The sequence below is a fragment of the Rissa tridactyla genome, chromosome 15 (assembly GCF_028500815.1).
Source record: "Rissa tridactyla isolate bRisTri1 chromosome 15, bRisTri1.patW.cur.20221130, whole genome shotgun sequence".
In the NCBI taxonomy this organism is placed as follows: domain Eukaryota; kingdom Metazoa; phylum Chordata; class Aves; order Charadriiformes; family Laridae; genus Rissa; species Rissa tridactyla.
Genome location: NC_071480.1, coordinates 13,995,749 through 14,023,720, shown reverse-complemented (window position 1 = coordinate 14,023,720; position 27,972 = coordinate 13,995,749). Strand labels below are relative to the sequence as shown.

The 27,972-nt window shown below is 45.2% G+C and overlaps 1 protein-coding gene across 2 annotated transcripts; it reads right to left on the bottom strand.

Annotated features, from left to right (window-relative positions):
- Positions 1-731: 731 nt before the first annotated feature.
- LOC128917951 (ATP-binding cassette sub-family A member 9-like) lies at positions 732-27,237 on the bottom strand. Of its 2 annotated transcripts, XM_054221717.1 has the most exons (39): positions 26,734-27,237; positions 23,632-23,744; positions 22,901-23,111; positions 22,514-22,669; positions 21,449-21,549; positions 20,855-21,081; positions 19,906-20,044; positions 19,144-19,329; positions 18,426-18,558; positions 17,583-17,754; positions 16,758-16,816; positions 15,670-15,780; positions 15,008-15,183; positions 14,582-14,701; positions 14,096-14,234; positions 13,465-13,555; positions 12,729-12,868; positions 12,135-12,254; positions 11,427-11,586; positions 10,961-11,127; positions 10,413-10,540; positions 9,836-9,973; positions 9,189-9,302; positions 8,582-8,752; positions 8,306-8,419; positions 8,028-8,135; positions 7,362-7,430; positions 6,698-6,789; positions 5,541-5,661; positions 5,090-5,207; positions 4,742-4,833; positions 3,844-3,998; positions 3,391-3,466; positions 2,561-2,655; positions 1,837-1,956; positions 1,496-1,636; positions 1,246-1,325; positions 1,098-1,153; positions 732-972 (listed from the first exon to the last, which is right to left on the bottom strand). In XM_054221717.1, the coding sequence occupies exons 1-39, from the start codon at positions 26,846-26,848 to the stop codon at positions 883-885; spliced, it is 4,914 nt and encodes a 1,637-aa protein (XP_054077692.1). In that variant the 5' UTR covers positions 26,849-27,237; the 3' UTR covers positions 732-882. The 2 variants fall into 2 exon arrangements, with proteins under 2 accessions (XP_054077692.1, XP_054077693.1); XM_054221718.1 differs by lacking the exons at positions 22,901-23,111; positions 23,632-23,744; positions 26,734-27,237 and having other exon boundaries at positions 22,391-22,653.
- Between the last annotated feature and the right edge of the window lie 735 nt (positions 27,238-27,972).

The window sequence follows — 27,972 nt, the reverse complement described above, 5'->3', positions numbered from 1 at the left end:
AGGCTGAAGTCTAAGAAGAGCTGCTGATCTGCTCAGACAGGGTCAGGGTGCTGGTGCTTGCCCCCACCTCCCCACCAGTGTCCGCATCCCTCCCAAGCACCCACCCCCACCACCCCATCTTCCCAACCACCAAAGCAATTCAGACACGTGCTGTGGCCAGAAGACCTGTTCAGCCTCCTGTCCTGCTCCAGCTTTACTTTGGGTCAAAGCACACCTTATTTTGACTCCAGATAATAATTGGTTTTTTTAAGATGGTGATCTAAGAGCTACCAGTTTTCATTGCGTTTTCCAGGGATTACTGAGTCCTTTCCTCTCTCTGTGTCCCCAGTGGTGGGGACTAGAGATGGGCCAAGGTGGCCTGAGCTGGAACACACAGCAACAGCAGCTTTTTGGGTCAAAACACAGCTCCACACCCCTCCACTAGAAAACACCAACGTCGTTGGCCATATTACACCAGGCAGAAGGATGCTTCTCAGGCCTGAGCAAGCCAAAGCCCTGGATGACTGAGGGTTTCAGAGCCTCCTCTGAGTTTGCACGTGATTCTCTCCAATGACCGAGTCCCCCCCCACCCCGCCCCCGGCCACAGTGCCGCCCTGGCTGCCTTGGGACCAGGAATTCATCCCGGCAGGGTTATTCCTTAGCACAGCAAATCTTCGTGAGTCACTCTGAGCAGGGGTAGAGGTGAATGGCAGGCATCAATTCGTCAAAGGATAAAGGCTTTATTTATTAAAATAATAATTCTTTTTTTCTTTGTGAGGCAGAAAACTTGCAGAGCGGTACGTGCTGTGACATGGGTGACCAAGTCCGAGGGCTGCATCCGATCACACATATCAGTAACACTGGTGAAATACGCTGAATATTTTCCTTTGTGGCTCCAAGGGCTCAGAGGTGAAGCGGTCTCCGCTCCACGGCCCCGTCGGATGTTGCGTCCGGGTTGTGCTCCTCCAGGTCCCCGGTGAGGTCTACAAACGCCTGCAACACACCGCAGTGGAAACAACCGCGTTATTGCCAAGGTCTGATGGTACCTACACCGGTCACAGGTTATTTCTTCTTCTTACACAGGCAGTTTCTCACCTGTAACTTCTACAGCAACATACCTGTTGCAAAGTGTGCAAGGACAAGCTGTACTCCTCAAGCCTGAAATTCTGTTTAGCTGTGGAGGGATGGAGAAGGCATCCTTAAAAAACAAATTCATATGAACAATTTTAAAGCAATCTTCGTACTTAATGGATTATTTCCTTTTACCTGCTTCTAGCTTGGAAAAAGACTGGGACAGAGGTAGCACATCTTCCATTGGTATCTTGTAGATGAGCAAAGAAGTCATCCTGAAAAAGTAGTTAAGAAAGGAATTCATCATTTCATGACTCGGCGCCAAGGTTTAGGGGTGCTTGTAGGGTTATTGTACTCCCAGCTAAATTATTGAACAAGGTCAGTAGGAGCAACAGGACATCCCAGCACGAGCCGGGGCTGCGTGTGCAGCCCACGGGGTAGGGACCTTTCTTGCCGAGCCGCATGCGGGAAGAGGTGCAGAATTTCGGAGTGGAGGGCATCGCTTTGCTCCATGTCCATCATTTTGAGTTCTAGGTGGTAACTCGTGCCAAACTTTCTTTTCAGATCCTCAAGGGAACCGATGTACCTGCAGAGGAGGGAAAACAGTGCTCAAACCATCATAATCAGCAAATAAAGCGATCACTGGATACACTTGGGATAAACCAAACCAACATTTTCTACTAGATTAAGAAGAAAAAACCAAAACCAACCACCCAACAGAAACCACCACCACCCCCACCCCACCCAGGCTAAAACTCAGGTGAACGATGTGACCCCGGTGCCCACCGTAGCTGCCCCGACACCAGGATGGCCACCCGGTCACACATCGCCACCGCCTCCTCCAGGTAGTGGGTGCTGAGGATGGCTGCCCGCTCCTTGCCTTTCACCGCGGTCTGGATCACTTTCCTGGGAACAGAGGGATGGCAGTTACTCCCAGAAGAAAAATCTCCCTTTTGTGTCTCCCTCCCAAAAATCAACTGAAATGATAAAACTATAAAAAAAGGGGATAAGCTATTTAAAAGGCTTGAGTTACTTTGCTTGAAGATAACATGCGGATGCCAATACTCCGTTGACAATTTGTCATGTCAGCATCCCTCCAAATTTTATACTTTCAGTGTAAACTGTTGATGAAAAGCTAGAGCAAGCACTAGGGCGGAGTGATGAGAAGGAAGAACTATCTATAGGTTTTTTTCTCGTGCTCTGGAGAAACTGCAATTTGTGTCTTTTGTACCAAATGCAGGGGTTCAGCTGAAATCTATTCATATTTTTTTGTTGCACTCCCATTAAGATGGCATCTGACGGTTTGCAAGGGCTTACTGCCTGCTGCGCGAGGAGTTCAGCGAGTGGTACCCCATCCCCTGAGCTTCAGGAAAAAGGGAAAACACAAAGTGCTCTGTCACCGAGGCAGAACGTCTTTGCCTGCCCAAGGGGTGCTACAAGACGGCGGGTAAGACCCATCCTGTCAAATCTGTCCTACGCTTCTCAGTTCTGCTCCAGTGGGGCTGCTCACCACATGCGGCGCTGCCCTTTCAGGTCCACGCTCACCGACGGCTCATCCCAAAGCATCACCGTCGGGTCTCCCAGGACGCTCAGCGCAAAACTCAGCTGAAATGGGAAAGACACCGAGGTGAGGTCAGGTCTGCTGCTACTTGTCCTGCAAAAGCGGTGAGTTGCCAGGCTAGATCCTAACCACTGTGAATCTTTTAGAAGATGAAGTTTTTGATTCCAAAATGCAGGAGGAAACAGGGATCCAAAAAAACCCACCTCGGGTGTTTTTAGTTAAAATTTTAATCTCCCAAAATTAGCTTTCCCCAAAACTCCCAAGCCTGACAAAGATCTGAAAATGGTTTTCCATCCCATTTACTGGCGGATGCATGTGGTGGGGCACGAAGAGGTGATTACCTTGTAAATCCAATTTGTGCTTAGCATTTATTAAGCATACAATGTGGGAGAATGGGGAAAGAGGAGAGGGGGGGGATCCTGCCAGGAAGGATTCAAAAGCTATGGATGAAAACACACTCTGCTGGATCCGCCTCTGTATTAGGAGGAAGTAATTCCCTTTGGAACCCTGAGGTTCTTTCATAACGACATCCAATTTGCAGAATTTTTTTTTTTTATTCGACTTGAATTTCAGGCTTTGCTCCAAGAAGAAAATTTCTGCCTTGTGAAACAAAAAAAAATTAAAACTTTTACAACCCCAAGGACCATATTCTTCTCTCGCTGACACCAGGGCAAGGAACGCAACACATCCTCGAGCCTGAATGAAGGTCTTCTGTGCACCGCATTCAAGGAAAAGCGAGCAGGATTTGCTCAAGTACCAAACACAAATATGACATGTACCTTTCTGGCTTCTCCAGCAGCTAACCTTCTAGCTGGGGTTTCTAAATGCTTCTGGAGATCCAAGGCCTTTGCTATGCTGTGGGGAATGGAAAGGAAAAATAAGCTGTGGTCAGGGGTACCGAGGAACCAGAGACTAACATACACGGTCTGGCATCACTTTGGGTTACTTGGTGATTTTACTCCTAGCTCAGGCAGTAAATTAAGGAACTTTTGCAGAAACTCAAGACTGTAAGCACAGCTAATGAGAGAAGCGAGTCACTCACATAGCTGGCCACGAACTGGAGCAAGTTTAATTTGTTTTCTTAAGTTTTCTAGGTAAACCAGGGTTAAAATCTTCATAGGCAAGGGATTGAGAACAGTACAAAGTAGCAGATCTCGTCAGAAGGAGATCCAGTTTCTCCAAGGTAAAGCTAAAGAAAAAGAAAAAAAAGCTAGAATCATTTGGCTTTGTACCGGCCGACGCTAACAGCTGTGTCTCCTTTCCACATCCCTCTCAGGGCGGCGTAGGCCTCCAGGTGCTGGCGCACGGTGAGGTCTGGCCAGAGCGGGTCCCGCTGTGGGCAGCAGCCCAGGCGCCCCGCGGCCGCCCCGCGGCCCTCCAGCAGCACCTGCACGGACACACACACACGGGGGTCCGGGGGTCAGTCAACGGAACCCTTGGAAACGCAATAGCGTTTGCTCCTGCGTTGTGAGGAACCTCGTTAGCACGTGGGGAGGGACATCCAGCATCACTGGGGTGATCGTCTCCACCCACCGCAACATCACCCGAATCCAGGACAGCCTCTTCACAAAACCAAGCGCTATTTACTACCAATAAAACTTCATGCAATAGTACCAACGTGAGGCTGTCTTTTCCTAAAAATACTTTTCCGTTTCAAACATTCAGTCCCAAGTCTGTAACAGCAATGGCATTTCCCCTCCCCCTCACATGTCATTAATCATCCCACACATAATTAAGTGATGGATTGTTACTGGCCCAACTCTGTTCACATTCGTTTTCAATTTCCTGGTTTTGCAAGGCTGTTTATGAAGAGTGTTATATTTATTTTTTTTTTTTTTTTTTTTAAGATGTCAACATTTCTTACAGGGCTGGTGAAATTTCACGAGGGGTTTCAAATGCACACCGAAGGTTTTGTGTAGCTCAAACCCTTAAATTTGTAACAGTGATTTTGATGAAAACTAGAATGTGCTTTGAGTAAATCAAGACTTACTTCTTACTTCCGTAAATACCCAGGGTTGCCTGTACGTAAATCCCCTGACTTAAGGGCCGTGTTACCAGCTTGCACTATCACACCCTTCCTTTATAAAGACACCGAGGCCAACCCCCAAACGCTCCAAAGGAATCACGCACCTCCCCAGCAGTCACCGTTACGTCCCCAGAAATCACGTTTATAGTCGTGCTTTTTCCAGCTCCGTTGGGTCCTAACAGGCCTAATACTTCTCCTAGAACAAATATGCAAGAACCGTTAGTAAAAATTATTGCTAATAAGACTTTTTTCCCTGCGCGGTAGAAAATATCTAAAAGTACAGTACGAGAAAGGGCCGTTCATTAACTTATCCCCATTAATTAAAACCGTGCACGCAGAAGCGTTGGGTCTGGTTGCCCACAAGAAAGTTCTAACCAAAATATGGTCTCCAAAGGTGACCTTCATGTCAGATTTTAGGGTCATTTATAGGGGGTGCAGCAAAATACTCGAACCTTTTTTAACACTGAAAGAGAGGTTTTTGACAGCAACTTTCTTCTTTTTCTTAAAGATGGAACTGGCTTTCTTGTCTTCGTATTCCTTGCGCAAACTGTTGACAATGATAACCGAGTCCTGTGAAGAGATGAAGCGGGAAATAAAAGCTCTCCTTCTACCCCGTGAGACAGCTCATCTGTTCTTCCCATTAAGTATGACTCTTTAAAGAGAAAATTTCTAAATTAAAAAGCCAGGAAACAGCAACAGAAAAGGGGTGGGGGAAGCAGAAGGGGAATAAAAATATAGTGCCAGCTAAACTCCTTCTGGTGCCAGGGTGACCGTGGGCTGGGTGGAGAGATGTGCACTCGATGTCAGATATCAGGAAATAAAGAAGTGGATGAGCTGAGAAAGCAGAGACAGACCCGAAGGTGGAGAGCGAAAAAGAAAACGAGCCAGAAGGGCTGGTTTCACCTCCTCCTGCTGCGGGGAGACCACGGCGCTCCTCACCCTCTCCCTCTCCGCCCGCACTTCTGGGGGCTCCTCCCTGGGGGGGTCCCTGTTCTGGTGGGCGACCGCTCTCCTCCGCTGGATCCTGCGAGCGGAGGAGGAGAGGTGGTGTCACCGGGAATCGCTCCCAAACAGGCTCAGATTTACGAGTTTGTTCCCAGGGCAGCGCCAATGCAGCGCCCCGCACAATTTATTTGAATTCGGGGAGCTGTTCCACAGTGTTTGCTCAAATATTTATTCATGGAAAAAAAGGGGGAAAAGAATATCCCACTGACATGCATGAGAAAATAAAAGCCAGCTTTAGCTTTTCTTTCATCACTAGGCATTGACTGGTGCCCTCCTCGATACACGCCAATGATCTGTTCAAGGAGAATTAAAAGCCACAGGGCGGGTTTTTCAAAGCTATCTGGGCATCTAACTCCTGGCTGAGACACGTTTGCTAATGTTTGACAGTTTAAAACTTTTTACAAATCTTCTCCCACATGGCTCTGGTGGTCAGTCGCACACTGTTGGTGACGGACAGGCAGAGAGCAGGTAGTGACGACCCCAGCCTGACGAGGCTTTAGGGGAAGTCTCCATCCTGCAGAGAGCAATACCGACACGTCTGAAAAGGAGTTAAAAGGTTGGATTTCAATTTGTAACTATTGATTTAGCCAGCTGTAGTGAAATGTCCCAAAATCTCAGATATAAAGCTTAGTAAAAACAAAAACAAACAAACAAAAAAAAAAAGCTTAAATCACATTTATTACTCTCTCTAGGATATTGTAGTTCAACTGACCTTCTATTGCAACACTCTGGGTGGGAATTTGCCTCCAGACACACTCAGGAAAACTCCAGTAAGTAAAGTCGGAAACTGTAATGACCCAGAGGAATAAAAAAATCCCTCCCTTTGTTCTCAGTTTCCTCCTCTCCAGATAAGCTGGTTAAAGCTAAAAATATGGGCTCTATCCACACTTTGCAAAATGTTTTTAAGTTCGGTCCTCTCCTCCTGCCGTCAGGGGTGAGCCAGGAGGGTCCAGCCTGGCTGTGCAGCACCAAGCCCACTGCGCAGAGCGGGATAACTGTGGCCACTAGGCATCCCGGCATCCTGACATCCCGGCACCCGCCTGCCCGGGACACACCTGAAGATGGGATCAAGTCTCGTTACTGCTTCTCCATATCTCATCTCCAAACAGCGCAGCAGAAAAGCAAAAATCACACAATGGATGTAAGGCTAAAAAAGCAATAACAAGTTAGATTTGTATGGAGACAAGGTTAACGACACACTTGATTAATTTTAATTACAAGAGGATGCAGGGACCTATCTCATTTACTTCAGCTATTGAAAAGCTAATCATATTGCTCCAAAAGGGGAAGAAGTTAAATTGATGCTTTGCATGCGTTTCCATCTCATATGCAGATCATTTGCAAATGCCTTGACATCACGCTGCAGTTTTAGCTCAGGTAATCTGCACCCCAACAGACATCCCACAGGATCAGATACGACATCGTTCTTTTGTAGAGGCAGCATTAGGCTGATTAGTTGATTAATAATATCTCTGCCTTACACACGAGCTCCACTTAATCCCCCCACCATTTTCCTCACATACGGTACTGCATCCAAGGGCCACATGAGACACAAGTTCATGATCACTGGGGTTTACCTCCCCTGCCAGCACTGAATGGGAAACTTTGGCCACACAACCCATGCCTTATTTACGGGCAGAGTTATACAAGCCCAGCGCAAGTCCGTCTCATTCGAACAGTCATCCTTTCCAAAACAACCGTCACCAAATTGCTCCTTACCGCAAAGACGGCTATGAAGACGTGATGCCATGACTCAAGAAATTCGGTATCGTAAAACAACGAAAAACGCTACAAGAGAAAAATATCAGTTGGTTAGAAAAATTCCTTAGCACAGTGTGCCTCAGCGGAGGGTTGGAGCAAGTGTGGGATTTGGGGATGCTTAGCTTTTCTTCAGGATGGGATAAAGGAGCTTTGTTCTGTACTTGTTTTTTGGGGTTGATACTGCCTCAAAGAGCTGCAGCTTCCTTGGCTACAGCTAATTCAGAGGTGCCTCAAATCAGCCAGGTTAGAGCGACCTTTTCCATCATGGCTTCTCTCTTCCCAGGCCTTTTGCCTCCTTCTGCCAAGCTCCCTTCATCCCTCCAGGTCTTCCCACTCCACCACCTTCCCCTCCCATGCTACCCTGGCTGCCAAAATACAGTCATCGTAACAGCTTTTTGTAACTAAATACACCAAAAATATCCCAATCAAACAATGGATTAACAAGTCAAATCTTGGTCCCTTCCCTCACTCCACAGCCTGGACCTTTTCTTCTCCTGTTGCCCTTTCTCACTCTGCCTTTTTGACAGTTGGCACTCCGAGACAGGGAATTTGGAAAATGCTTCTTGCTTTTCCAGTTTGCACCATTAGGATCATTATTGAATTTAGTAGGACATGTTTGCTTACTGATGTAAAGCTCAAACAGCCCAGCGGTGGGAACACGGGAATCAAAGTAGAGAAGGTGAGGTAACGTGTCTCGTCTAGTTCGCTGAACACATAGAGAGTGAAATTCACCTGGAATATAGCAGAAAAAGCGTTTCCAATATTAACGTATTGTTGATAAAAAATAGGCTATTTGTTACTGGTTTGGGTTATTCTGCTGAATATCCGTATATTTGAAGTGAAACCTCAAGTGGCAGGGTGTGTAAATCAAACACTTCAGAGTGAAGATTCACTTCACTTACCAGAATGAAGATGAAAGACCAAATGTAACGATTGCTTCGTCCCGTGCGAAATTTAAAGGCAATTAAATAGACGAGGAGGACAAGAGATACTCCGTAACCAATGATGCAAACGATCTAGAGAGAGAGACTGATGTCAGTGACTAGGAGATGGATGTGGGTAGATGAAAGCTGGCCTAGAGCAATCCATTTCGATTAAAGTCTTTAATGCAAAATCTCACTGGGAGATGAGGGAGGGGGATTTGTGTGTGCCCGTTTTCCCGCACGCAGAGAGCTCACCAGGAGCAGGACGCTGCTGGCCTGCAAGGGGCAGATGCGGTTGAAGAGTAGCACGATCCCGAACATGAGGCACACCAGGGTCCAGAAAAGCGGGACGTCCACCAGCGCCTGCCCACACCAGTACGCCGAGGGGTAGAGCCCCGCCAGCCGCAGCTGGGCACGAGCCTGGAGCTGGGAAAGTAAATGGGAGAAGGGAGGCGATTCAGCAGAGCCCAAAACATCATCTCTGCTCCTCCTCCTCCTCCATCACCCTCACTCCTCCCTTCCCTGGCTCAGCCTTCCCCTCCCTTCCAAGAACTTTCAATTCTTTCTTAGTTTTACTGTTGTTTAAAACACATCATTCTTAAAAAGAAAAAAAAAAAAAAGAAAAAAAAAATCATCCTGACACAAAAATCTTTATTAACACCCAAATTGTCCCGAGCCAAAGCTGATTCCCTGAGATGCGAGGTAATGTGCTTCGGTCCAACGTTGTATTCGTGGGGCTGTATTTCTTCCTGCATCCTACCTAGAAGTGGCGGCCAGCCCGCCGGCACACGGACTGCAGCCCAGAGACGTCCCCTTTGCATTCACGTCTTCTCTAAGACTGCCTTCAGCGCACACTGTTTACCTTGTAGTCCTCCATGCTGCTCACTGCAAAGTGAGGAGGCAAACCAGCAGCCAAAACCAACAAGTAGTTGAGACAGACGAAAAAAATATCACTCTTTAATTCTGGGGTGTGTGTCTGCGGAATAGAAATTTAGAAGTCGTCAGTAATCAACAGCTGCCCGGGGAGAACCTGGCTGGGTCAATGCTGTAGGATGACTAAACATGCAAGTGAGCAATAATACTTATGGTACATAATTTGTGTTTAAGAACGCAAAATAAAGCAATAAAGAAAAGCATTTAGGCAAAAAAAATATTTGAATTGCTACAAATTGTTGAGGATAGAGACTGCCTTTTTGATGCTGATTGTCACCAAATGGATGCCAAAGCGAGCTAGGGCTTGCATGTATTACTGCTATATTCTTCCATATTGCCACAGAGCACAAGATTAAATGTCTTTGACACCGAAACCCTATAGAGCTCTTAAACACTGCAGAAGAAATTCTCATTAAATAGCCCTGGTATTGACTCCCGAGAAATACCCCAGCGGCTGGAGCACTGACCCCAGCCCTCGGAGGTTACTCATCCAACCACATTTCCAACCCACCCACTCCTTATCGCTTCAGCACGGCTATTTCGATTAACGTTCGCCGAGAAAGGCAGGACACTCACGCCATAAAAGGGCTGACTCCAGATGCGGATACGCTGGGTGGAATTGAAGAGCCTTAGGAAGGTGTTGCTGAGGATATTCACAAGCACGGGGAAACAGTTGATGTGTTCCACGCTACACATGACCGTGAATCGGTACCTCTGGAGATGTAAGAGCAAAAGGGGTTATCTCCACGCCCGTGAGAGGTGTGAGGAGGAGCCGGCCCCAGGGAAGGGTTTGGAGAAAAACCATGAGAAATGCAATCAGATGTTTTTACTGACGAACGGGAACATGGAGACCTGGAAGCGCACTAATGGGTAGCACAAGCAAAATGATCGATAAAGACAGTAATTTCTGGATAAAAGCACAAAAGACTTGCATTAATACTTTTCTGTAATGACCACTCTAGGAAAACATACAGTGGAAAAAACAAACGTAATCCCAGTTTCCCACAAAAGGGGTTACTGATAATATTAAATTTGTCAAATAAATAGTCTCCCTTTTGCTGGTGTGCGTGCATTTCGCTGTGCCTCATTTCAACCCATTTCAGAAAATCCTGCTGACACACAGAACGCAAGAAGAAAAAAAACTACCACTCACCTTGCCTTCCAGGGATATTTTTATAGCTCCATTATGTAGTGGAAGGCTTGTGATGTTTTTCTCAAGAGTTATTTCTGGGATTATGTTTTGAGTCTTCAAAGCAGCAATGAAATCCTCAATTTCTGATCCTGAAATCAAATCAAGAACTTTTTTTTTCTCTAAATATAAACAGTTTCTTATAGACAAGTTCCCACTTACAAAGCAGAGGTATGTTAAAAAAAAAATCACTTAGAATCTAAGCAAACTTATATTGTCTCTATTTTTTTTCTATTTTAATTAAACTAGTTAAACAAAATGTATGTTTCCATAGTTGGTTTATTGCTTTTTTTTAAATTATTTTTTATTTTGCCTGGTTCATTACTCTTAAGTATCAGCTATTCAGTTATCGCCACTAAAATTGGATTTGCTTTTGCTCAAGAGAAGACACTTCACAAAGCCACAAATACATAAAGGAATGTAGAGAAAGAGTAAGGCAAGGTTGGTCTATCAACTCTAAGAGGACTCAGAGTGGTGCAGAAAGTGAATCAACATCACACGTTCTTCTTCACCTGTATCATTGAAGATGAGAAGGTTTGTCGACTTATTTTGAATTTTCTCTGCAGTGGGAAGAAAATACAAGCTAGACGTGATTTCCCAGTTGCCGGAGCTGTCCCACAGTTGAAATTCAATGAAAATCGTAAGCATTGGAAGGATAAATATTCCAAAGAACAGCAATCTAGGTGGAAAAACAGACCATGAGTGGGTCCAGGGAAACTCCGCCTTTAGCGAATTGTGTGATTTATGTTGAGAAAGGCAAGGGGAAATTTAAAACTTAAGCAATTCAGAGCTCTACCAGTAAATTCTAACTGTCCTTGTAACTGCAGCTTTTAAACATTTCCCACCTAATTTTTAGCTTCCAGACTTCTCCACTAGTATTTAAGCCTTCTCTCAGTCACTCAAGGGAACGATCAAATCCATTGGAGAGCACCAAGCCAGCACAAGGGCTGCAGACTGGGCGAGAGCTCCCGTACTTACATGGACTTGAGAAACTTTCCTTCATGCTTTAGTTTTAAGAAGCGAACTCGCATCATGGCACACACTTGCTGCCTCCAGAGCGCCATCCCGGTCACTGCCACGCTCTCCTCTTCGGAAAACACCAGGAGGCTTTGGTCCTTCTCCTCGAGGTCTCCATCTTCTGCATGTTCACCACGAGAAACATCGTTATCCACAAAGAGCATTTAAAGGACACGTTTAAGTGTAAACAATCAACAACGATCTTCTGTTCCGAATAGAGGAACCCTTTAATTTTTAGCCAGAAAAGAAATAAGGGCAGAGAAAAAGGGCCATAATTTATCCAGAACATAATTTACATTGGTGAATTCAGACTGGCTGGACCTGGGCTCATATGGCAACACATCCAGTATCTTCTCTGGCTTTGTGAGATGCCTTCTGGCCAGTTTATCTCTTCCTACCTCCTGATCTACGCTTCAAAAGCAAATACCCTTCCAACACCAGTCTTCATTCATGTGCTTAAAAGCTTGTGGGAAGATGAGACTGAATCATCTAGACTTCTTCAAGAAGGTATCCTTCACTAAAGGAGAACTGAATACAACTGCAACTCTTGACCTACCAAAACCTACCAAAATTCACATTTAATAGAAACTCAGTAGATATTGAATTAAAAGATATGTATATATGGAACCTTAATTGTGCCACGCTTGCAAATGGGAGTCAATGTTTTACCTCCTAGACCAGTGGCTTCCTCACCCTCCAGCTTCAGGAAAACATCTTCCAGGGTTGTCCTGCTAACCTCATAATTAACAACCCCCTGCAGAAGGCTGCTCTCGAGGTGGCTGAACAGATCTGCACGACAGAAACAGCCAGATTCAACCCAGCGACCAAGTCTACTGTTGAGCAGAAACTCAGACTGGCATGATCAACGTTCTATGTTCTGGTGTTCACGTCATTAATCTCCATAACTTAAAAGCCAAAATAGAGGTAGAGCAAAATAGTGCTCTTTAGAGGTAAGTAGAACATTCGGAGTTCTTGATTACCGTGGGCCTTCCTGGTGGAAGAAATCTCATCCTGAAACCAGAGGAGACTCAATGGATTTTATTTTGTAGATTAGTTGGTGAAATTTCTTTTGTTCATCTGCAGTATTGGTAGTAGCGTGTCCATTTTTCTTTAAGGCTGATGTTTATGCAGCTCTGGCCTTCCTAATCCCACGCAGCATGGACCAGCGAATGTAGTTATTCCCTTCACAGCAACTTTGCTTTCTGCTTTCCCGCCCACTTGGTTTCCCTTTACAACCCTGGCACAGCAACGGGCTTTTCTTACCTGGGAAGCTGTCAGTGTTTTCCAGAGGTAGCAGATATCCCAGCTCATCCCCCTTCCGTCCTGTGAGCACGGCACCGGGGACGTACTGCCTGACCAGGGATGACGTAAGCTCGGGGTCACACACGTCATTTACACGCATCCTGTTTGTGTTAAAAAGTATTTGCTATAATGTTAAACGAGAAAAGAAAAAAGCATGCATCATCCATTTAAAATACAAAGCCAGTGGTCGTTCCTCAAGCCATAGGGAAACCTCCAAAACTGGGCAGCATTTCAGTGGGAATTTTTACAGGCATCTGCAGTGCCCCTGGTTTTGCCATGCATGCAAGAAATACTTGAGGTTAAGAATAATGACCCTGGCCAACACCGCTAAACCAAGAACACAGAAATTAAACTCCAAAGAAAAACAGCTTTACATTAAAGCTGTTGTACGTCACTCTGGCACCACTGAGTATGTGGAAATTGCAACTCATCTTACTCTGGTCCCCTTTTGGCTGCGAAGGAGGTTGCAAAGTCATTTTAGCTACATGCTCAGAGCTTTCAAGATTGGGTTCCAAAGAAAAGCAACTTGCTATCCAAAGCAAGATATTTTTGGCAGCTTTAAAAGTCTTCTAAAAGGAACTGTCAAGATTTCTATTACTCTGTATAGAAACTCTACAGAGATGCAAACTCTACAAGAAAATACATCAACTACAAGCTTTTCCCAAAAAGACTGATGACCAAAAAGAAAAGGATTTACCTTAAGTGATAGCCAGTTCCCCATTTTCTCTTCAAGTACAGAGATGAGCCAACACACTGTAATCTCCCATTTGAGAGGAAAGCTTTCCGGTCTAAGGAGGGATGAATACAAAGGATTTGGGGGGGATTTACAACAGTGCAGTAGACTGGCCTCACTCTGCTCCTTCTGAACTCAACAGACGTTTTTACAATGGAGCCGAGAGGAGTAAAAGCAGGCCAGTGCTGGCGGCTTTTTTCCTTTTTGAACTGCTGCCTTTCTCCTAAGCGCCAAGATTAATCTTTTGATTATGTGTTCTTATAGGCTTGTGGAAAATTTCCCATGCAGCCCAGGAGCAATAAGGAAATGGGGAAGATATTAATTCAAACAATATCACTAATTTGTGTGGGAGCTGCTGGTGGTACATCCAGATAATATGCAATTGCTTCATCCTGAAGCAGAGCACAAGCAAGGTCTTGGAAGGGCACGTCAGCCCAGTTTTAGTCTTTGCTCAGCCTGGGTTTGGTGGCTGCTGTCAGACAAAACGTGTCCAGCGAGCAGAGAGTGCATCATGGCAGGAGCCACCCGTGGGCTCTGCAACAGGAAACCCTCATTTTCAAACTGTAGGTCAACTGGTGTGAAAATCTGGGCTCACCAGCATGAGCATCAGCCTCCGCCATGGACTGGGTTGTGAAGAGCGTCACGCGTCCAGCCTGGCGTTCCTTCAGAAGGCTCCACACGTGGTGCCTGGAGCAGGGATCCAACCCAGCTGTCGGCTCATCTAAAAGCAACACCTGCGAAGGCGAACAAGATCAGACCTCCACCTGTCCAAGACACCATTTCCATGCTTGCATCATTTCATTTCATACTTTTTACAATCTCACTCTAAGAATAAAATACATCCTCAGATATCAGCCATTTTTATTACTTTTTCTCCTATTACAATATTATTACCCTTTTTATTTAAATATGGTTCTTGTTGACCTAGATTCCTTGATCCTTCCAGCAGCCAAGTGGATTAGTAGGTCAGCAGACTTGGAGTTCCAGGGGAAAAGTACAAGCATGCCAAGTCAGAATGCAAAACTATGTGCTAAAGCAGTATGTGGGGGGTGTGGGGTGTGTAAATATGACCAGCCCCTACCTGGGGATTCCCTAAAATTGCAATTCCTAGAGACAATTTCCGTTTTTGTCCCCCACTCAGAGTATTGGCACGGACGTCCTGAAGGTCGGTGAGGTCCAGCATCGTAAGAACTTTCTGCACCTTGGCGATATACAAAGACAAGAGACAGATTTCCAAACCATACGTAGCTACACACGGTACAGGAAAGTATAACCTCAAGATTCAAAACTTACCTATTTTAAATGGCTTCACTTATCTCTAAGCACTGCAAATCTGAATTCTATCTGAGCGTATCGTAAGGATAAGAAAGAACTGAAAAAACACTTCTCCCCTAAATTAGGGTTGTTCTCATCTCCACAGAACACGATGCTGGTGACAATCTTTTATAAAGAAAGCTCAAAGTGTCCAAGATGCCGTAAAACAGAGATCAGACAACCACATACCAACCTCTTGCTCTACTTCCTTAGGCTGAATCCCCTTGACGTGAGCAAAAGTTCTCAGGTTTTCCTTCACCGTTAAGGCTTCAAAATGCAAATTAAATTGCGGGCAAATCCCAACCATTGCCTGAATTCCTTCCATATCCTGTACTTCAGACACTTTGTAGTTGTATATCATTGCAGAACCTGCACACAGGAATGAACGAAACAAATTTCATACTGTACAGCATTTCCCAGATTTAAGGGGAAAGCAGCCTGCTGTGTGTTCATACCTTTGACATTAATCCCAGCACTGGGGGCGTTTCTCAAGTGTTTAAAAGAAAAAGTCAAAATAACTTTGTGTTATCCAAAGTTTTAATACCATTCAAAAATATTTCAGAGCACCAAATCTCTCCCTTAAGAATTAAGACGCATTTCCTACAGGTGTGCAACTCATGGAAAACATCAAGCCATCCAGACGGAGAAATCGCCACCTGTGTACGCTTGCACACACCAGCGTATCCACAAGGGACGCACCAGCCCCGAAGCTCACGCTGAAGAAACAATCTGCCCTGACAAAGGGCCAGACTGAACAACTGAGGGAAAACTTGGGGTTTTTTTGTATCTTTATCCCCTTACACTTGAAAAAAACAAACAGCTTCTCCTCTTCAGTGTTCAGGTCAATCATCGTACCTGCTGAAGGCTTGGAAAATCCACTGAGCACATTTAAGAGAGCGGTTTTTCCAGATCCACTGTGACCAAGTAATGCGGTGATCTGGCCTTCATAAATACTTAAGGACAAACCTAGGACAGAAATAGGATAACATTAGGATGGAAGTTTGTGAGAAATAGACTTGTACCTGGAGCTCGCTGCCAAGTACGGCAGAGGAATGACATTTCTTTTGGAGTCAAGAGGCAAAACCACAGGTCTAAAATCTGTGATCATGACCATCTTCAGAAGTTCGGACTAGACTTAGTAAGGAACTTGCAGTCATGTCTTGATTGAATTGAGGGAACAAGTGTATTAACTTCAGCATTTAAAGAATTTTGACTTCTGGTTTCTACGAGGTCCATAAGCTTTTATTTTAGCATGGCCCGAGAGAGAGTCCACAGACAGAGAAGCGCCAATAGCCTTTCCAACGCAGGAGATTTCAAGAGGTTTCAAAGCAGCCAGACTTTTCTACCCGCTTTCTTTTTAAAAAAAAAAAAATACTTATTTTGCAGTTTTGTGGGTTGTTTGTGTTGGTTTTGTTTTGTTTTTTTTTTTTTTACTCAATATAAACCTTTGAGGCAATACTGAGTTCCTGTTAAACAAAGGCATTTAACAAATATCCCATGACTATGCGATGACTGTGCCAACTCCTTGCCTTCCTGTGGCTGGCAGATGTGGAAGTGCCTGGAGAGCACGGCTCAGCCAGCGGCAGCAGAGTCGGCTGTAGCCAGGGACCAAAAAACCAAGTTTTGTTTGCCCAAAAGAGTTTACATTTTGAGAGAGAGGTCAGAGAGGTGATTTTTATAGTGGTTCATGGCTGCAAAACTCCCTGCTTTTAAGGGGACTTCTGCTATTGCAAAAAATAATAAATAGTAATTTTCCTGGAGTGAACAGGAAGGTAACAGCCTGGTAGAAATTTGCCAGTAATTCACCCCAGCAGAAATAACCATTGCATGATGCATTTTAGTATTGTGGGAGGCAGAATTAAGTACATCCAGTATATTTAAGAACAGTTTGGGTTCATATCTAGTGAAAAATGAAATTAAAAGAATTCCAAAACCTCTCTTACCCATTAAAGCTTCGGTTCTCTTGTCCTTCTTCTTGTATAGTTTTTTAATGTTGTTTATTCTAAAGAAAAGGTAAGCAATCCATTACTACTGAATCTCGCAAGTTTGACATGTTCCTCTTCCCTTGTATTAACCTTTGAAAACTATTGGAAGAATATTTCTCGGCCTCCTCCTCAAACTGGTCCTGCTCCTTACCATCAGGGGTTAGCATAATTCCGTCTGAAGAAATTGCTTTACATAATTCATTTCTCGCACACTTGAAAGCAGAATTAACCAATGTACTTTTCTAAAAGATGCTTAAAAGGTTTTAAAGTCAAACTCAACGAACACTTTGTGAATGAAGCGGGAGGGCCGAGGGAATGAGAAAACACACGTTTATATAATTAGAAGCGATGAGCTAGCTATTATTTTAGCAGATTTATATTTGCTTTTTAGTAATAAGCAATGGCCAGCAGCAGCAATGGGCCAAACTAGCCCCGTAAGGGTGTAAATAACATTATCTTATGCAGCAGACTCCAGCAGCAGCGTTCTTAAAGACGATGGTGAAGTGGGACAGACTCCCTGCCGCTGCCCTGCAAAGAGGCAATTCCTGGGCAGCAAGCCGGTCCCTGGCACAGAAGATCCCCCATGTCCAATAAACGTTCAAATCCAGCTCTTGGAGCAGAATGAAACACTGAACAAACCCTCCCTTTCATGTATTTGCCATTAACCTTATCTGTACGGGTTAGGTGTCTCAGTCTAACATTTATCAGTCCAATACGGCTACGCTCTCTAGAGTCAAATATAACGTGCAGTGTTATATTTTTCATGGCTACAAGAGCCTTTACCTGATCGCTTCCTTCCCATCAAAGCCCGGAGGCATGGGCTCGGTGTTATTGCTGAGGATGGGATCGTGGCCGCCCTCGCCGCCAGCTCTCACCCCCACATACCCGCTCCTGGGCTGGATCCAGTATGACGGTCTCAGGAAGAACAAAGGCGGATACGGTACTCCGTACTTGCCTAATTCAGAAACAAAGAAGGTGGAATACCAACCAAAAATTGCTACGTGTCAACTCAACTTTGATAAATGCCATGTCCGGTTGTTTCTTCCTCAACAGCTGCAGAATACAGCCTTTTAGCAGCGTAAAAGGACTGGTACATCCTGAAAAGTTATCCACTCACCCATACCTGCAAACGCAGGTGGGCAACAATCACAGCAAAGACCTCATTGAGCACCTCTTTGGCCCAGAAGTTATAGGAAAATCAGGTCAAGTTCTACAACGCCCTTTTAAACCCAGGGTTGCTGGAGTAGGTGCAAAGGGTCTCAGTGCCTCGCTGCAAGATTTAATGTTCCTTTTGGAGCCTGTTTTTGAGGCAGGGCCAAATGAGGCGGCTTCATGCACCCAGCTTCTGGGAAAACGGGGTTCTTCCTGATCATTTTTTCCTGAGCAACATGGCAAATGCCGTTTTCAGCCCCTCAACATAACATGGCACGGCTCATTGCTGTTAAGATGCCATCCCGCAACCCAACCAGCTCACTACCAGGACACCTTTTTTGTTGCTCCAGGTAGATTACAGCTTTCTCAGCTCTACCCCACCACTTCTTTGGCACCTTTCACCCTATGAAGGGAGAGGATTATAGAAGGAAAATGCAAAGAAGGTTGTACTCTTCCTCTCATATTTCTACTTACCAGGCAAAACCTTATCAAAGTAGATGGCCAACAGCAAATACAAGGCACTGTCAAGGGTCAGTACCATGTATAGCTTAAAGAAAGGGTACAATTCCGGTGTAAAGGCTAGGCCGTATTTTTCTAATTTTATCATCTAGGAGGAAAAAAAGTACAAGTCAGATGCAACACTTCCTTTAGTCAGAAATATTACGTGCAAGCCACTGCTGTGTCATCATGACCATTTTCACCAGAAAACCGTGCCTACTCGCGATCTTGATGCTTTTTGCAAGCAGGACAACAAGTTATTATGACCACAAGTATCAGAAGTGCTTCGGTGAGCTGAATTCAAAATTATGCAGAAGAAGTTTCTACACCAGAAGGGTGACACACACAGTATTTGCTGGGGCAGCACTTCAAGACCTCGCGGTTCTTGCAGATCTTGGTACCCACCAGACACATCCCACTGCTGCAAGAATTTTCCAGCGACTGAAATTTTTTGTATATACAGAGCTGGTAAAATTCATGATGCAGTTGAGAGTCTAACTATATTTGTTATGAACTAACATTTACTATTCTGAGTCAAGTTTTCTTTTCACAAAGCGTCTAGGGCAGAGGGGCATGACTGGGTCGTTAAGGCAACGCAAATCATGTGTAGTAGCTACTGCTATCTAGCAGAAATCTGCAGCATGTTTGCTGTGGGCTGAACTTTTATGGTGTGCTGGCTTTATTTTGAACGTACCTTTGAGAAGCCAGCTGTGAAGGCAAAAGGACTGAAGAGATTAAAAATCCATTCCAAAGACGGTGGTAGTTTTTCAAACAATGTCAAAAAGCCCAGCAATCCAAAGATGGTGTGAAGGACAAATCCCACGAAACTGGCAATATTTGGCTGCTTTAACAAGGAGCTGAGCATGAAAGAGAAGTGAATCTGCAGCAGAGAGAACCAGTAGTTAGCGGGAGGCATTCCGGCTGGCGATTAAAGAGACCAGCATGAAAAGCCAACAAGCAAAACTGGAGACCCAGTTGAGTTTCAGCTGTCCCCTGCAGATGCACGTGGCACATCACAAGGCTTGTGTCATTGAGCAGACGACTCTGATGTTTAGGGCAGGTCTATAGGGGCAGCCAGATCAGACCCCTCGGTCTCCCGAGGAGGAAGCCCCCTGGCCCCAGGGGCACTCACAGCATCAGCCTTCCCATTAATGCTGGCGTTGGCACCTCTCTCAACTCTTATTTCAAGTCAGAATCTCCCAAAATGTAATAACAGTGATTATAACAAATTATATGCGATTTTATATATGTATTATTATATATATAATACTATATTTTTATATATATAACAAATTATAACAATATATAACAATTATAACAATAAATCCCAGTAGCAGAGAAGTTTTTGTTACTTTCTCATATAATGCCCAGGCCTCTGCAGTCTTTGGGTTTTAGACATTTTGATTAGGAAACGGAAAAAATTGTGCATCATTTAAGAACACAAAAGCAGACTTACAGATGCTATGCCATAAAAGAAATAAAAAAAATATATTTCAAAAAAGCTGTGATCGGAGATGACTCCTCTAACCGTGATCAGTGTCAGCAGACTTGCCGTTATTGAAATGTAAACGGTGTACAGCACGCTCCAGGATAACCTACAAATGAAGGGACGGTTACTGTTGCCTCGGGACACGACAGCACTTGCCACAACACAGCGGATACAAGACACGCTCTTTTTAATTCAAATACTTCGTAATTCCCAATACACTTCCCATTGACAGTTCCCAGACTGGAAAGGTGCAAACATCCATATCTTGCACCCACCCAAATCTCGGCAGATGCCACGAAGCCAGCAAAGAGCCGCAGGGCATCCAAGCACGGGCTCTGCAGCCAGGAGCACTTATTCTTATCCTTTTTGTAATGATGCAAAATACTTATGCTCAGAAGGCTTTGGAAGACCGTTTTGATAGACCCTACATCCCCCTGTGCTCCGTCGTTTGCAGTTTTCTCCAAACCGTGTTGTTTCTTCCCTTTTTGTGTTTTGTGTGTGTATCCTGGAGGCAAGCAACACCTCAAAAACCTTGCTCCGTACATCTCTGCTACACAGAGAATGCTCTTTCTCTTTTTTTAGGGGAGGAGAGCAGGGCTAAGTATAACACGCAACAACAACAAAAAAATCCTGCATCAGAGCAACGTTCTTGGAAACGGAGGTCCTCCAGCAAGGGGTACATCACAGATAAAATCCACAACAGGTTTTGCTTCAACAACATGCAAAAACTTGGCTTTGGAGAGCCCAAACGCATGGTCAGGCGATGGCAAATCGCTGCTGCTGGCTCTGGGGAATTATGGCCGCTCAGCTGAGCGGTGGTACCGGGCCCATATCCACCCTGCAAGTTAGTGTACGTCTTACATACACAATGTAATGTCATTCCTATAATTACACAGTTTATTTCTATGAGACTTACCAGAATGCGATATCTTGCAAACCCATTGCTCTCATTAAGACCTTGAGCTTCTTCTTCTCTCTTATAACTTTCACTGATAAAAAGTACATATACGGGGAGAAGCAAAATAGAATGTAAATAACGAACCAAATGTAATTTATTTTATACACAAGTTTGATCGAGGGGGATTTCAGACGAACGCCGCTAATTGACTTCATCTCTTCCCAAACAGAATGGTTTGTTTTCATCTAAAGGAAAGAAATTAGCTGTTAATTTGATTTTCTGTAATGAAACAGCCAACATCAGAACAAACAGGTTTTCATAAGCATTAAAATTATTAGTTTGTCAATAACAATGTTACACTGCAAAGTGGCAAATAGCGTCAATATTTACTGTCGTTTTGTATTGTCTCGTAATAAACACAAACACCGCCTTGAGCCATGAGAATGATCTGCCATTCTTTTAACTTTTGAATCACACTATGTATTTTAAAAGTTAATGATCAAAGAAAGTGAACCGGTTTGGGTTCTTTTATTTATTTTGGTTGGTTTTTTAAATTTACCAAACAACTCTGGAAAGACGAGAAAACACGTTTTCCATCAGGACCATACTTACTTCAATGACTGCCGCATCAATGCTGGACTGCACTGATAGGAAACCTGCGTACCAGTACGATGGGACTTTGCAGTAGCTGGATGAAAAATTGAAGCAGGTATCTGTTGGAAAGAAAAAAAATAAATAAATAGAAGAATTTGATCTATGGATTTCTATATACATGTGTATATATACGCTTACGTGACGGATTGAAAACATATAGACTCCAGAGAGGAAATCGAGATTTAGTTGTACTCAGCCTTTGGCCTGGAGCAGCCATTTCTCTCCAAGAGCGATGTGGTATCGGGAGGTGTTGGCTTTGGCTCCATGGGCTACCTGATGTGGCATCGACCCAGTGGCCGCGGCGCAGGCGCGCGGGCCACGCTCAGCTGTCCTGGTTCGGCAGGAGCCCGGGCTCAAAGCCCAGCGACCGCAAACCTGCCCAGAGCCAGGGGCAGGAGAGAAGCACCTCTAGGAAACTCAGAGCTGGGGACGCCTCTGCGAGGAGCTACTGCCTGCTGCAGGCAGAATAAACAGTCTCTCCATCATTTCCATTCTCCAAGACCCATCCTTAGCAAAATACTTTTTTTTTTTTTCTCTTCCCCCCCCCTTGACTGATGAACGCCTTTGACTTTTTAGCGGATAGTAAGTTTATTTTTTGTTTCGGTTAGCTTACTACTTTTAGTCAGTAAATAGGGGTGTGTTTTGTCGAAGAAGTAGCATAGTGGACAAATGTGTGTGCAGGTTTTTGTTTTAATGTATTAAATATACGTCCCTGCACTATATGCTGGAAGTACGTCAGGGCACACACAACGTTCATTTTCAGGGCATGATTTGATATGATAAGACATAGAAGGGAGAGGGACTACAAGGACTGTGGACAATGCGTATTTGTTCTTAAACTTTTTCTCTCTGACATTTGTTTCCTTCTAAGTGAACAAAACCTCAAATTGTAATTAATACCTTTCTTGAACCATTTAACACATACAGCCTTGGTCCCTTCTGAGTGGCATGGCAGCAGAGAGATCTATCTAAGATTTTTTTAAAATATAAAATCAAGTTCTCTGGTTTCATTTATTTTGTTACCAATGTGCTCAAAGGCATCGTTTGGAGGTACCACTCCATAGCGTTGAAATCTGAGACGGTAGGAGAAGTCATCCTTAAAAACAACACCAATGTATTCCTCTGAAATTCCTCTTGCTTCCATTTTTTTCTCATTTTCTACCTCTTCTATTATTATACCTGTCATTAAAAAAAAAAAAGAAAAAAGAAAAAAAAAAGAATAAATCCATGACAGCTGAAACTTTGATTAGTCATGCGACGACATGAAAACGTGCACCAGCCACAACTTGCACTCTTAAAAATTGTATTGTCCAAATCCTTTTCTCCCCCCGCCACAACGAAGACCGCGGCACCCGCAGTGTCGGGATGGGTTCGGGCACTGCAGCTACAGGGGTTTGAGAGCAGCGTTACCCGTCATCGCAGAATCCGAAGCCACTTTGCTCATGATTCGCCTGGTGGTGTTTGTTACGGGGGTGTACGCGAGTGTAACTCCTGTAGCGTTAAAGGCAGGATCATCCAACCGTCCGAGGAAGTCATAAGGGATTTCTTGCCGCGGGTTGTGGAATACAATACTTGATGATATTTGTATTATTAAGAGAAAAACCGCCGATGTAATCCATTCCTAGATGAAAGGAAGGAAATGTAAAGGTGAGTGGCAGCACAGAGACCTGCAGGTTGGGTGGCACGAAAGCGTCTTCAAGGAGCTCCTCATCCAGTGCTGATCTGGCTGCACAGTCCGGCTCCTCCGGCCGTGAATGCTTTCCTTCTGTAAATGAGGAAGAGCTATTTCACGGGTGTAATCATTTGAAAACACGAGGAATGTTCCAAGTGAAAGAGATGTTTTCTTAGTACCACAGCCAACGAGGCCTGCTGATAATTTTACACCCGTATTCGTGAATTGGACGTTGTGTTCTTCTGCACAGTGCAGAAATGGGATCAACGACCACAAGCAACAAACCAGCTTTGTAACAAGCCCGAATGATGCTGTGATATTGTAGTGTCACGGGAAGAAGTGTAGCTGCTGATAGAGAACCACATTACCAGCTGGGGCTTCTCATAGATCATCTAGTATAAAAACAATGCAATGTGAAAATACTTTGTGGTGGAAACCCTAACTGCCCTTTGGAAGAACCAATACTTGCCTGAAAACTTTCTGTCTTCATCCTCCACACCAGAAGAATATTTTTCCATAGGAGAGCACGGGTTTGCCGAAATATTTTTGAGGCTTTCTGGAATATCCCCTGCATTTTCCCAGCTAGGATGAGAAAGATAACAACATCGTTTAGAATAAGACAGATCACTGGGGGTTAATATATTTCCTTGAGTAAACACCACTCCAGAGGAAGCCAATAACGTGCCAAAGGTTAAGAGCTTTTCCCAATTTTACAATTTGGACAACCAAGGAGAAGTTCAAAGGAGCAGTCCAAGATCAGGGAAGAGAACAGAGAGATGGGTTGGACTCAGCTGCCTCTTCCATGTGCATGAATTCATCCTTCTTCATCCCAAAGAGGCTTTGTAGAAAGAGGCATTCAGCTGGCCATAGTTTGATTCTTCATCTACACAAAATTAACAACAGAAAAGCCAGTCTGTCCTGTACTAAAAATGCGAGAAGACTGAATGGCATAGAGAACAAAGAAGATACAGATTTTAATTTTCTTTTTTATGCAGTTATTCAAAATACTTAAAACCTCCGTGACCTGCAGCAGCAGCCTCCAGCCCAGCTCCCGCGAGCAGTAGCCCTGGTCGATGCTGCGCACCTGAGCCGAGCCTCAGACCCTGCACTCCGTGCCGTGAATTTGTGTCTCGCCTTGGACGTGCAGATTGTTGTCAAACCACTGCTCGTCGGCTCCAGGTGTCGCGGCTAGACCCTAAAACATCCCCATTACATACAAACCTCCTCCCCACATCGTCTGCAGGGGGAAGGCGGCTGCCACCCAGGAGGCGGTGAGATGCTGGGAGCAGCCCGAAAACAGATGCTGCCAACGTCTCCCTTCATAGGCTGGTGAGAGACCGATTTTTCAAGTTTTCACCCAAATGCTAATAAAATGAATGATATCTCTAGCATAGCTAGAGCAGGGAAGCATTAAAACACCAATATGTTCCTTTATATCCTCCTAAGTATGATAAGGGGTATTTATTGGGGGATATTTTTATGGGGAATAATTTTTTCAGCTCCCATTTGGATCACGTGGCCAAACAGCAAATACCCTGTGCAAGAAAGACAGCAACGTTAGAGCGACTGGTTTCACAACCTTCCCAGAAGGAAAACAGAGGCGGGAACCTCAGAACATATTTTTGTATTTTAATCCTTTAAAGCGGCTGAAACCAAAAATCAAAGCAACCTCAAATGCATTGTGCTCTTTTCCCCTTGGACATCGCTTCCTGATTTCGCGGATCGGGCAGCTGGAGTCCATAAACGGTTCTACTACTCTGTTCCCCTTCATTGTTTGTTTTTGGAAGAATTAAATGTTTGCGGACTCCAGGGGCGACGGATCCAGAATCCCTGTTTACCCTCCGCCTGTTCGCACGGGGCTTATCTCCCCTGCACGCCGCTTTCCCTGCCTGCAGCTCTCTCCCGCGCTTCCCCACCTACAGCGGAGGTTAAAGGCAATTAGGAAGGGATTTCGAGGAATTAGGAAGGGATTTTGAGGAAGTGCTACTTTTTTATTTGCCCGGGTCTGGATTTCAGTCGTCGTGAACCACAAGCGGCAGCAGCCCAGCCCGGGCTGTCGGGGCAGCAGACAAAGGTTCACGCCGGAGCGTTTGGATAACATGGAAAACACGATGGTCTTGTAAAAACTGCACTGAATCTCTACAGGCGCTTCAATTTAACAAACGCTTCATTTATAAAAAAAAAAAAAAAATATGGAGCAAATCTAAGACTTTTTAAAACATTCCAATTAAATTTCTAGTGGTTTTAACCTTATTTTTGCCTTTGGAGCAAGAAGTAAATGCCCCTAGAAGCTGGAACGTGAAGTCCGAAAGCCAAATAAACGATGCTGCCCTCAAACGCTGCATGGAGTCCATCAGGAAGAATTCAATTTAAATTAAATGACAAGAGACGCAAAACATAAGCGGGGGAGACGCCTCTGCAAGACCTGAGATTCAAAACTGCGGATTCAGAAGACAAAAAGCAAACATCAGAAATGTATTTGGAGGCAACGGTGTTTGAGAAGCCTTAAACCAATAAGAGCATCGCTTGTGAAACCGGGCGTCTCGGGAAGAATCTCCCTCCCCAGGGCTCAGTTAACGCACTCAAACCTTTCGGGTTCCCAGCGATAACTTTTACTGGGGCCCCGCGCCCAGCTCTGCTGCACCAAAGGCTGTCCCGGGAAGGCACGTCCCGTACAACCACTTCATTTATTTATCTCGGGCATTTCCTATTTGACGCCTCCTCGGGCTTCTTTCCCCCCCCCTAATAAAAACCGAACAGAGCGTATCGTGACTGACTCGAGGAGCAAGTCTCTCTTCAGGAGCACTGGCAGGAACCTCTCCCTGCTGGCTACGAGGAGAGCACCGGGCGCTGCAGCTCCCGCTTACCAGAGGAGCCGCCGGCTTTCCCAGAGCCAATGATTAATCCCAGCACGCGGGGAGGGCAGAGGCGAACGTGCTCCCTCCATACCCTGCTGTTTGCCAGTTATTGCAAGTGCAAAAACACCCCGCATCTGGCCCCTGTGCAGCCCTGTCTTTAACTCCTGCTAAATACGAGCCAGATTTGTACCGACTCTACTCTTTAATGCACAGTTTTTGAAACAGGGCTGGGTGCTTGCTTGCTCTTTTTTTTTTCCTTACTCTCAACTTGAAAAAAAATAGCTCTAAGCCTGCCCCGTATCAGAGTTCAACACTAATTCATACATCCAGATTCGGGGGTCTGTGTTTTTGGAAGCTTTTCTTGGTGCTGGCGAGGCCGGAGGAGGGGGAGCGAAGGGAGGGATCGTTAGCGGGGAGGACCCAGCGCTCGACCTGTGGCTCTTCGCCCGGAGCCAAAGAACATCAGCGGCAAGAATCAAAATCCGCACGCACCCAGAAAAGCAGAATATTTTTGCTCCTTTGCCTCTTAAACATTTTGAGGAGAAGCTCAATGTTTGTCAGAGCGCAGAGCTGGGAGGTACAGCTCTTACGCATTCAGCATAACCCTGTATTAAAATAATAAGGAAAAAATTAATCACCAAACACAACCCCTGCATGAAAGCGCCCTAGGTATAATTTTTCCCTTAACAAAAGAGAAATGTGAAACTCCTCACCTGATAGCGCGTGTTCCATTAGAAACGTGTCTCCTCCAGCCGTGAGATGCCTGGGCTCTTGGTCCGGTTGCATCCCCGGAGTGGGGTCGGGGCTGTCCCGCAGCCCCATGGCCATGCCCCTCTCCAGCCTGACGTCAGACCCGCTCCTGGCCGCGCGAACGCTCCCGACCCTCCTGGAGCAACAGGAGAAACACCTACAACCGGCTGGCCAAGAGCTCGGGGGTATTAACGTGCCATTTCGCAGTATTTAATATGACACGTGTGTCGCGTCTGGTCTAAAAAGCATGTTTCTGTTGGGTTTCCAGGTCCTGGAGAGCGATGCTGTGCCCTCAGCCAGGGCGAACGCAAGGTCCCGGTCGGTGGCAAGGCAACCTCGTCCCTGCCCGAGCTTCTCCGGAGGGAAAACCTCACCGCCCTCTCCCCATCCTGCCCAGAGCCCGAGCCAGCCGGCACTCCTTCCTCTGCAGAGGACAACCCTGCCTCCGAGGGCCAACGGGATTTTTATTTCTCGTTTCTCTCTTCCCCTTTGTTTTTTTTTCATAATTTTTCATTCGTTCCACTCCTTTTAATTGCTTTTCCAGCAGCTGTCACACAGCTGGAATCAAGACGGAGTTTGTTGCGTTGTTGGTTTTTCAGTTGGTTTTTTTTTTTTTTTGTTTTTGTTGTTTTTTTTGTTTTTTTTTTTGTTTGTTTTGTTTTTTTTAAAAAAAGCATTCCAATGGATCTGCATTCAAAACAGGGAGGTGAGGAAATCAGATAAGCCAAGAAATCCAAATGAGTTGGAAGGGCACGCAGCCACACGACAACTCAAGGAGTTAAAGGAATTCGACTGTCCTGGAACTTCAACAGCTTGAGGACTCTGCATCTCATTTGCAGAGCTGACTAAAACCACAAAAGTTGCCTGGTTGTTGCTTAACAAAAGGCCGTAGCTCTTTGCAGCTGCCGATTTACTCATTTTCAAGGAATGAACTCACTTTGGAGGGGAGCAGAGCGTTTGCCTCCATCACTTCCCATTGGGCAACAAGGGAGAACTGGGGAAGGCTCCTCGTACCTGCAAACAGCACATCCGAGATGCGCTTCACTAAAAAAATACCACGTTTCTGACACATCCCCTGCACCACAGCGTGCTGGCACAGCGCGGGGCACTGGCACGCCTGCACGTTATCCGCAGAAAATGCATTTTAACGTAACAATGACACCTGCTCCTTGGGGTTTCCCATCCTCTCTACTGGGCGCTGC

What these genes read in the sequence shown, in the direction of transcription:
- LOC128917951 (XM_054221717.1), bottom strand. Translation starts at nt 26,848, where the DNA reads ATGGCCATGGGGCTGCGGGACAGCCCCGACCCCACTCCGGGGATGCAA. An exon ending in AATGGAACACGCGCTATCAG is followed by an intron (nt 23,745 to 26,733) that starts GTGAGGAGTTTC and finishes TTCTCATCCTAG; the next exon opens with CTGGGAAAATGCAGGGGATA. An exon ending in AAAGGGCAGCGCCGCATGTG is followed by an intron (nt 1,957 to 2,560) that starts GTGAGCAGCCCC and finishes CTCTGTTCCCAG; the next exon opens with GAAAGTGATCCAGACCGCGG.